At 42.8% G+C, this 10,996-nt stretch overlaps 1 protein-coding gene across 1 annotated transcript; it reads left to right on the top strand.

The window, feature by feature from the left end:
• The first annotated feature begins 1,822 nt into the window (after positions 1–1,822).
• Positions 1,823–7,035, top strand: APELA (apelin receptor early endogenous ligand). Its single transcript, XM_032187232.1, has 3 exons — positions 1,823–2,236; positions 2,477–2,589; positions 4,891–7,035. The coding sequence occupies exons 1-2, from the start codon at positions 2,161–2,163 to the stop codon at positions 2,563–2,565; spliced, it is 165 nt and encodes a 54-aa protein (XP_032043123.1). The 5' UTR covers positions 1,823–2,160; the 3' UTR covers positions 2,566–2,589; positions 4,891–7,035.
• Positions 7,036–10,996: the final 3,961 nt, after the last annotated feature.

Raw genomic sequence — 10,996 nt, 5'->3', positions numbered from 1 at the left:
ATAAATATTGCACATAAGTATCATATTTTATTCAAATCCTTGTAAATGCTGTCTCCTCAGAATGTCTGTAAACTTCGACAAACACAGGTGTAGAAGAGGCCTAGACAGCCTGAGGGACTGGCAATGGTCTATGCATTCTTTTTACCATTTTAACTATTTACAGAGTCCCTATCACTTTGAAGTCTTTACTACCTTTCACTTTAAGGTTATGAGTCTGAATCTAATATAGCTCAATGGTGATTGGAAGTCATCATCATTTACAGGGCCGTATGAAAGAGGTGGTCAGCATGTCCTAATTTGTGGTGATGTGTCCCTAACAGCAGCCCAGTGGAGTGAGGTTTAGGATATTGAGGATGCAACTCCGACTGTCACAAACTCGCTGGGTGACCCAAACACACTGCTTCTCCACTGTCTCAGTTCCCTCTCCATCACCTTCGTATTTGAGACACAAACATACTTTAGGACAAATCTGTCACTGGCACCACAGGACTCTGACTTCAGCAAAGAAATCAAAGCATAAATATTAATTAGAAGTTTGGTATAAAAGCCAGAGATTGGACAGACAACATACCAACTTGAATGAACACTGGGCAACACGTGCTGTTTATGACAGACCAATGTGATCAATAAGAAAAGGATCTCCCTTGGTACTCTTCCTCAGCAATCATTTTAAATACAATTTTAAATGATTACAGAAGTTCAAAATAACATCTAGTAACTATTTGCTCTATGAATTAAAGTTGCAAGTTGTCTTTTAGTCCATACTCACATACTTTACCTAGACACATCAAGCAACCCTGTAATGATGTAAAACTCTGGAAGAGGAGGGAGTAGAATTTGCTATCGAGTTAAACAGGCTTTTAAAGAAAATGGGAAAACCTGTAATGGGGACAAAATACTGGGGTACATGAATTAAAAAGTAGATATTTAATTCTTTAGAACTTTAAACCACTTCAGATGATACTTTTCTACTAACAACAGCAGTTCATATGTGCAGAAGCTTACTCTATCCTGTCTATTTCGGACCACGATCCTGGTCCCCTAAGGCACAAATTCTCATTTGTAACATCACTGGGTGGTGTACGCTCCCAAGAAACCTTCAGGTTGAAAAAAAAAGAAACAAACTAAAAAAGAACGGGATCGGTCAATTTGTCACTGATGCCAGTAATTCACCAGACTTCAAACCCGTCGCTTCTGTAATACTGTTTGTGAGGTTTTGTCCATCTCCTCACGTCCATCCCCTCAGGGTGCGTACCTGCACCGGCATCTTCTCACAGCACCTCTTGTCAGCGCAGGCTGTGAAAGTTGAAGTTAGCTGTCCCTATCATCTCCTAAAAACATACCGCAAGGTACAGGCGGGGTTCTGTACACCTTAAGTCCTACCTAAGCTTCCCCCAACGTCACTTTGTTGTGCCTGTCACACGGCAGCAATTCCCCCTCCCCCTTTTACCCCACTCTGTGAAAAACAAAAAAAAAACACCGACCCCCCCAAGCTCACAAATTAATTCCAGAATATTCTGAGCCTTTAGAAACGCTTGCTGGCACAAAGGGCCCCCATTAGCCTTAACTGCGAGCAATTCCACCCAGAATAGGCGCCGCTTCGCAGCTACTTGAGGGCGGCGGGGCTCAGCCCGGCCCTGCCCAAGCCGGGGACGCCCGTCAGGGTCGGGGGGCCCCGGGGGCCGCTTCCTGCCCCCACCGGGGCTTTCTGCATGTGGGGCCAGCATGGGCAATGCGAAGTTTAAACAGTTGCAAATGGGGGAGGGCAGAGCGGGTCTCGTTTTGCATATTTTTTTTATTTTTTTTTTTTCCGTGGCTGGGTTGAATTTAAAGGGGAGCGGGCGCATTGTTCGGGAGGCTCCTTGCCCCGAACGCATTGACGGGAGCTGCTGTTTACACGGGCTTTTCATCCCCGCATTGTTTGCTTATGGAAAATAAGGGGGAGTGACAGGGAAAAAAAAAAAAAAAAAAAAAAAAAAAAAGGAAAAAAAAGAAGAGGAGGGAGGCAAGGCAAGGCAGAGGGAGGCACCGGCCGTCCCGTGTGGCCATTAACCCGGCTGGGGAGCGGGCTGCCCCGCGCTATGTGAGACGGCCGGACCCAGGGCGCTGCTCTCCCTGCCCTCTGCTGCCCGGCACCCCTCGGTACCAGGGGCCGCGGGGATGAGGCTCCAGAAGCTGCTGTGCCTCGTCGTCCTGCTGCTGGCCAGCCTCCTGCCCGCCGCCGGCCAGAGGCCAGGTAAGCAGCCCCTCGGCGCGCCTTCTCGCTCCTCTTCCCCTCGGTCCCCCCACGTCCTTCTGCCGGCCGGCCGGGGAGGCAGGTGCCGCTAACCCGCTCCCGGAGCCCGGCACCCCGAAAGCAGCCGGGGCGATAAGGGGGCTGCGAGGGAGCGGGTCCCGGCCGGGGGGACGGGACGGGACGGGGCGCCCCTTTTGCAACCGGGGACTCCCTGACTCTCTCTGCCTCCTTCTCCCGCAGCCAACCTGGCCCTGCGCAGGAAGCTCCACCGGCACGGCTGCTCCCACCGGCGCTGCATGCCGCTGCACTCCCGGGTGCCCTTCCCCTGAGCCCCCCGGCCGAGCCCGGGCAAGGTAAGGCGTGTGTGGTCGCTAGCACGGCCGGGCGCAGGCACCGGCCCCCGCGCGGCACTTCTGTGGAAAAGCCGTGTGGGTTGCGGCCAGCGCTCGGCAGAGTAAGCGCGTTTGCTAATTGCACCTACGTTTCCAGACGCTTTAGGGCGCGTTTATACTAACCAAACCACAGGCTTGGTTTCGTCTGGTCCCCGGGCTCGAGGGATTTGTGCCGAAAATAGGGCTTTGGCGAGGCGCGGGGTACGTGCGCTTCGCCCAGAGCCGCTGGCGGGAGCCCAACCCTGCCAGGGACGTGGCCTCACAAGCCCTGCGCCCAGCACCAAGCACGGGTCTGTGAGGTAAACTGAGGCAAAACAGCCCTCAGGGAGGCACAGGGCGAGCCGGAGGGAGGCGCAGGGCGAGCACTGGCGCCTGTGAGGTAAACTGAGGCGTAACGGCCCCCAGGGAGGCGCAGAGCCCTGGCTGGAGCAGGAGGCGGCTGGGCTTTCTAGCCAGTGAGTGCTGTCAGTAACATGAAGGTAGTGGCACTTACCCACTTCAAAGGGGACTGTAATTCTCGTCAGTGAAAGGCTTTGAGATCCTCGGTTGAAAGGCTATACAAGTGCAAAACATTAATGCTTTATAGCTGATGAGGGCATATACATTCAAATAGTAAGTGCCTGTAGAAGCACACAGGTAGCATATGCAAATAGGCAAGGCATCAAAAGGAAACCGAGGCGCTCTTGCAATTTAAGGATGAATAAAACATGCAGTCAATAGTTTTGCATCTTCTAAACTCCTTCTATATCAAAATAATGTAGCCCCAGGCTCGAGAGCATCATAAATGATGGCACAACCTGTGCTCTGTGGAGCCAAGATGTTTCGATTTACTAAGCAGTTAACAGTGAAAAGAAGACCAAAGTCAAACTTTTAACAATGCTAACACCAAGAATCTCTGTCAATGCAGAAACTGCCTCGCTTAAAGAGGCTGTAGCCCTCCCCATTCATAAACCATTCATAAAGATACCATTGCACTGTATAGTGTTGTCCTATAAACACATGGAAAGTACATATGGGATGTTAAACTGACAAATTTCAGAGACCCAGGAAAGTTTACCTTATCTTAGGTTTAATCTCACTCAGTCTTGCTGCAGACTCAATGGCAGAACTACAAGTAGAGAGGGATGTGCAAGGAGGATGCTTTACTACTGAATGCCCTCTCTCATCACTTGTTAATTTCAACAAGAGGCAGATTAAATGAGATTCCCTCATCAATTTAAATATAAATCTAAAAAGACGGATAATCAGATCAATTCACTTGGCATGCAGAAACTAAATGAGCTGAATGACAGGGACAGTGGAATTTAGGTTCAGGGATTTCTTGAATGACTTCTGAATGGCTTGCTTCAGTTTCTAAAAAGAGTAATTTAACCTCCCTTCTTGCAGTTCAACTGTCAGTAGTTTGGGGATTGTCTGCCTGGAGAACACTTACACTTTTTCTAATGTTCTCTGAAACGTTATATAATGCACTTTGTTTGAGACCGCATTAGTTGCATGATACATATGCATTTACACTGGATTTGTTTTCCCAAGAGAATATCAATCTAAAAGCTATTTTCATAGTTGTCTTCTTTTACGTAGGGAGCTGATTGCTTGTAACAAAAGTCAAAGATGAAGCAGAACAGTGTAGTTATTAATACATAATATACTTTGTAGGCATTTAGTTAAAGAGAATTCTGTTTTATAAAATTGTTTAAAAATCCCTAAAGCTTGACTGGGGAGTAGGGGGTGACAGGCACCTGAACTAACTCTGTTAACTCCAGTCAGCATTGTGGGTGCTCAGCTCCTTTATCTTAAGTAGGATTTACCATCTACGTTTACATTCCCTTCCAGTTTTAGTCCTAATTCAGCAAATATTTACATGCCTGGGTAACTCGACTCACTCAAGTAATCTTATTGATCTCAATGGAGTTGTACATATGGATAAAGCTATTTGCAGATGCAAACAGGATGGACCCTTAATCCTGAATTTCAACAGGTAGTTGGAAACTGGGATGAACGTAGCAGCCTCTCTTTATCACAACATTTGAAGTGATGAAGCCATTGAACTTGATTATTCATCATTTACATACAGAAAAATTAGGACAAACAGATGGAAAAAAAATAAAATCTTTTGGCTTAAGTTTCCCAGTTAAGAGGAATTTCCTCAGATTTCAGCTATGTATTTCATAAATAATATATTGTATTTCGAATAAGATATTGGATTACTAAATCTCTCATAAATAGCTATTTCTTTCTCTTTCTTTTTTTTTTTTTCCCCAGTAATTTCATAATGGGCTTTTCAGTGTTTTGAAGGTGGAAGCTGCAACAACTAAACTGATTAGAGAAGTTAGTTGTAAGTACAACTCAACAACAGCTGACCTGATACAGCCACAACAATCCTGTTTTGAGGCAGTCCATCTGAAATGAACATTTTCAACAGTCCTGTATGCCACATTCTGCAAGACCTGGAACAAAGACCCATGACTCACATCACAGAAGTGGGGGGAGGGAGAAATGGTGATGGGAAGATGTACATGGAATCTACCTGGTTGAAACATTTCATACAAATTCTTTGAATCTCATAATGATCCGTGGAAGTTAAAGACCAAATCAAACATCTGATACCTGAAATGGATTTCCCATGATGTTGAGAAGGCTTTGTCCAAGGGGGGTTCTTCATGGTCTGTGCTGTTAAGACTGAGAGAATTCAGACATGCTGTTGACTGTGCATGCAAGGCAATATTTAGTGTGATATCAAGACTTAAGCAAAGAACTGTGAAAGTCCATTTTCAGTTAATAATTTCATATATTAATGATAAATATATATATGTTTTAACACCTACATTTTCATCTTTATGGATTTGTCGTAATAGTAATGTAGTATGTGCTACTGTAATAGTATCAAAGTCAGCACCATGCTTCTGGTCCTACCAGCTTCACGTATAGCAAGCGATACCCCAGTGAAGAGTTAGAAAGTAAAGGGGGTATTATCCCTCATTCTGTAGGTAGAGAATTGAGGCACACTGAGATAAGAGATTAGCCAGGGGTCATGCAAAACCTATTGCAAAACTGATAACTCAAATCTCCCATGTCAGGCCTTAAGGTCAAGCCCATCCTTCTGTCTAATGAGCTGTTACTGCAAAGCCTATCATTTGTTTTCTTAAACTGGTCCGTCAGACCAGAGAGCTAAAACAGATTTGAAAATTCAGTTAATGTAGATCTATATGCTTTGTAGTAGTTTTCCTAAAATACCCATGACAGTTTTATAAATAGAGCATAAAAATAGACCATTGAAAAGAAACCTTTGTCTGGTCAACCCCAGTGTTCTGTAGTACGTTATTCCTGTAATTAAAATGAATGGAACACTTGGAACATAACACTACAATGAATGAGAACTTAAAGCAGAAAAACAGGCTGTTCTTTTCAGTAAGGAAGGTCAAGAATACACTTAGCTTTTATTTTTCTTTTTGTTTTTAAAGATAAACTCGACAACTTTTAATATAATCAGAAATTGCAAACTACATATAAAGCAAAACAAAGTCATACCCAGATTTTTTTGTGTCTTTAAATGTCAAAAGTTTTGTAAATAGAGGGAATTGTTATAAAGATGAGTGAAAATGAGCAGTGTAATGATTTAAATTCAGTATTAGAGTTCTGTCTCATAAAACAATTTCTAATAAGTGAAAGTTCCAGCAATCTTGAAAATCAGGTAGCTGAAACTTTACGAGTGTCCACATGTAACTCTTCATCTCTAAGAATTTGAAACCATAATCAGATTCAAACGTGCAAAACATGACAGAGTTTCAAATTTCTCTTATATTTAAAAAAAAAAAGTTTATAATCACCCTCTTCTGGAGTTTTGGAAAATCAAAATTAGCTGTTTAACTTAGCATTCATTTGTATCCACGGCTATCTCTGGTTAGAAATAAAGGCAAAGACTATGGAAAAGCAAGAAATCTCGAAAGTAACTATTTAACAGTTATGTCTTAAAAATGAGTATATGGATATAGTGTGGCACTGGATTTTTTATATAAGGATAATCATTCAATTAACTTTGATGAAGTCATAAAAAAGTATCTATCAGAGGGTTATATATGCATGTACCTTTACAAATATAAAAATAAATAAAACAAGTAACAAAGTATCCTAAGAAGCTCGATGTCAGTCCCTACAAAATTATCTTAAATGCCTGTTCTTTTTAGACATCCTGATAACATTTTCTTTGAAACAGACATTGATGGTGATATTTGATAGATATGTTTATAAACCAGATAATTAATTGTATATTTTGTAAAAAAATATGCACTTCAAATAATGATGTATCATTTTAAATAAACTACAACATTCTTAAGATGTCAAAGGTGATGCTTTTAAAGAAAATTGAAAGTTTGTCTAGTTTCACTGTAAATTCATATGGGATCAGTGTGTAAAAACCTTTTCTTACTCAATTTCTGATAAATAGTACTTATTCGTGTAAGCATTTTTCTCACATTTTCTATCTTTCTAGAAGTACTGAATTCTGATAAAAGCCATATAAAAACAACTTAATTTAAAATAACTATTGTTTAATGTAATGACGTGACACAATACCATGAGATTACAGTAGAATCCAGACTGCATTGTCTCTATGTCTAAAATAAGCAAGATTTTTAATTAGTTCAAAGTGCTGGGTCTTGAAACCTCACTAATTAAAGTAAAGGACCTTATTTCAGGACAAAAAGAGAGTCCAGAATTAGTCTAAAGCGTAGCAGTGATTTCTTCCTTTACAGGTCAGAAACTATAAATAAATTTCCAAGTGCTACATGTCTTGCACAGTAGAATTAAGTGGCAAGTGGTGCTGCCACATTATTGTGTTGCACATTATTGTGTTGTCATTAACCTCGGTGGGAGCAGGGCTTCACAGGACCTCGTTTTCAGCTGAGTTGGATTTGCCCTTGACTTTGTTGAAATTTTTGCATTTGATTTGTGCAACATAAGCTTAATCTGGTAAAAACAGCTTTGCATAACAGGGTGATTAGATGTATAAACATGCAGTATGTAGACACGGTGCTACAACAGCTGAACTGATTGGATTCTCTGCGTGCATGTGTGGGTGTATGTTTAAAAGAAATTTGAGTGCAAATCACTGTTGAAAGTCAGAACTGAGGTTCACATGGATGTAATCTAACGATCAAAAGACCTGATCAGAAGTTATGTTTTGCCCTCAAACTCACAAAGCCAAATGCGAGTTTCTGAAACTTGGAACTAATTCCTTGTTTTGCAGTTACATGGGAAAAATTAGAATTTTATTTGAAACTCAATTTCATTAAATCTTTACATTATATTGGCTATTTTACCATAAAAAGTAAAATGATGTAACAGCAGGTCAACAGGAAATGGAGGTAAATGTAAGCCTGTTGTGAGAAACAGCAGATTAGTGTGTTCCCAAAGGATAATAAACAATTCACCTCTTCCCTTTCCAGAATGGAAAAAAGGAAATTATAGAAGAATAAAGACTGGAAATATTTCCCTTACGCCACATACATATGCTATAAATACCTCCATATCTGGACACACAAAGCCATATTTTGTTAAGGGTCACGCAAGATTTGTATCAATGTCAATCGGGAGAAGCATTAGCATGGTAAGTAAGTTCCAAGTGTCTGAATACCATCAGACAACTGCAATTAGCATACTGATCTCTTACTGCTGTAGATGGCCTTTATCTTTCTTGCTAGCCATCAGCTAGCAAAATATTTATGCAAAGTGGGAAACAACTCCAGCAGCACAAAGATCGCAGCCTGTCTTTAGTTAGTAATGATGCCTAAAAGCCTAACAAATTCCAGTGCTGATGATGCTTTTTTATGTCTCAAGCCATCTCAAGGTCAGATCGTTGTCTACCCACATGCCTTTGTGCCTTGACACCACTTTCCTTTTTTTTGATAAACAGTGACTTTCCATAGGGTAAGCCTGCTTGCTGTATATTTGAACAGAGCCTTAAAAGATGAAAATTCCGAAGTTTTTTGGAGTCAGTGATTTCCTTTGTGAGGTGAGATACAGGGAGGTGTTTGCCCAGAGTAATTTCCACAATGAGCTACTGAGAAAACACAAACGCTGAGAGCCTTTACCTTGCATACGACGCATTCACAAGAGATCCTCGCCACGTCTCTTTGACGTATACAAGGTACTTAGCCCACACCAGCATCCCATTCAGAGATTTTTAAAACTCCCATGATGTGACCATTTTGGGGCAGCCCTGAACCTTATGCTGGGCAGTAGGAAATACTTCTCAAGCCTCCCAAACCTACAGGTGGCTTTCCTGCAAAGCCATGGGGATAACCACCTGTGCCCCAGTGCAGCAGTGAGCTGGCATTTGCCACCTCAGTATCCAGCAGGCCCCTGGCCACCCGCAGGCGCTGCAGCCTAGCAGTGCCTATAACACCCGGTGTGCCCCGTGGCAGCCCTGGCACCAGGGCAGGAGGTGCCCCTCAGTCTCTGGCTGCAGACAGGGGCTTAGCTGCCATGGGGTGGCGAAGGGTCCTCAGGGTCACCCAGCACCACCCTGACCTGCCAGGTCCCATCAATAAACCACGTCCGCCAGTGCCACCTCCACACCCCTCCTGAGATGGTGACTCCACCACATCCCTGCTGTCCTACTGACAAGTGACTGATGTCCTCCTCACTGCAGCCCCCATCCCCTCAGCTGCTGCACTAGAGCCAAGTACAGAGGAACAATCACTTCCCTCATCCTGCTGACCATAATACTTTTGATACAGGCCAGGTTACCACTGGGCCTTGGCCACACTGTGGGTTCACATTCATCTGGCTGTTGACCAGCCCCTTTCTGCTGGTCCCGTTTTGCTGGCAGCTTTCCAGCCAGGACCTGGCACCTACCTTACTGAATGTCAAACAAGTGGATGCAGCCCATCAGCCCAGCCTACCCCAATCCCTCCCCAAGAGCCTTCCTACCCTCAGGCCGACCACCAATCCCACCAACTTGAGTGCATCCTCAGGCTGCTTGCAGAGGACACCAATCCCCTCGTCCAGATCAATGATAAAGAAAAATGCTAAACAGAACTGGGCCCAATACTGAGCCCTGAGGAACACTACGGGTGACCAGCCACTAACTGGATTGAATTCCACTCACTAGGACTCTCACAGCCCACCCAACCATACCCTTGTCTAGCAGCCAGCTTCTCCAGGAGAATGCCATGGGAGATGGTGTCAAGAGACTGTGTCAAACACTTAACCAAAATCCAAGTAGACAACATCTACAGTTTCTCCCTTATCCACTAAGTAGGTCATCTTGTCACAGCAGACGAAGCTAGTTGGGCAGGACCTGTCCTTCATGAGCCCATGGAGGTTTTTGATCACTTCATTGTCCTATATTCCTGTGTGTGCTGTGCGATGGCTCTCAAGATGATCTGCTCCACAGCATCTTAAAAGAATAAAAACAAACTATCAGGATCTCAAAGTCATTGCACAATTTAAAACAGTTGCTCACTTGTCATCCTAAATGTATAGGAAAATTTAGAGAGCTGTCTGTATTTTCATCCATCATTTTATTAGTCACTAGTTTATTTCACTCTTTTCCTTCAAACATTATTCTTGTCCTTACCTTCCCCCCAGTGTTTCTTTTAGAAATCCAAGCATATTATCACTGCCACTCCCTGAGCTTAATTTACCTTATAGAAGGTAATGGCTTTTTGTAAAGCAGGATTTCCCTTTTCTGTAAGGTATGCTGACCTGTGTCCCCTGATTCTTTCTCAAGTTCTCATTCACTTCAGTGGCATGCAGACATCAGGCTTACTGGTTTCTCAGCTTTTCTTAGAACTCTTTATATCCTATTGATAGCCTCCCTGCCCTCAAGAAAGAGGGGAAGTAATATACAAATCAGGTTCAGACATCTCAGCCTTGATTCATTTAGAGCTCCACATTAAAGTGCTTTTGTCTCTGCAACTTACAATTGTTCAGAATAGTATTCCAGGGTCTTGAAAATAGGATTTTAATAATGACAGATTTCACACTTTTCCTTAGTTGCATTTATTGTGCATGAACTTCACATTTCACTGCTTTTCATAGAAGTTACATAAATCATTACACACAAACATATCAAAACCTGAGTTCTAAAACCAAAGACATTTGTATCCCTCACATGGTTATTATAAAATCCTGGTTTTATTTTCAAAAACGAAAAACAACAACAATTAAGGGGAACAGTTTAGTGTTGGATAGCAGCAAAATCCCCAATTTTGCATCAACCTCCATATTTGTTACACACTGAACAATTATTTCTGAAGTTGTGCCCCAGTACCAAAATAGAAAGATTGTCTTCCCTCCCACTCCCATTCAACCACAAGACCACTTCCCATGAAAACATTCTTCTGAGTTTTCACCAGTGATTACC

The sequence above is a fragment of the Aythya fuligula genome, chromosome 4, assembly GCF_009819795.1.
Source record: "Aythya fuligula isolate bAytFul2 chromosome 4, bAytFul2.pri, whole genome shotgun sequence".
Classification (NCBI taxonomy): domain Eukaryota; kingdom Metazoa; phylum Chordata; class Aves; order Anseriformes; family Anatidae; genus Aythya; species Aythya fuligula.
The sequence above is the reverse complement of the archived record's forward strand: the minus strand, read 5'-3'. Positions and strand labels throughout refer to the sequence as shown.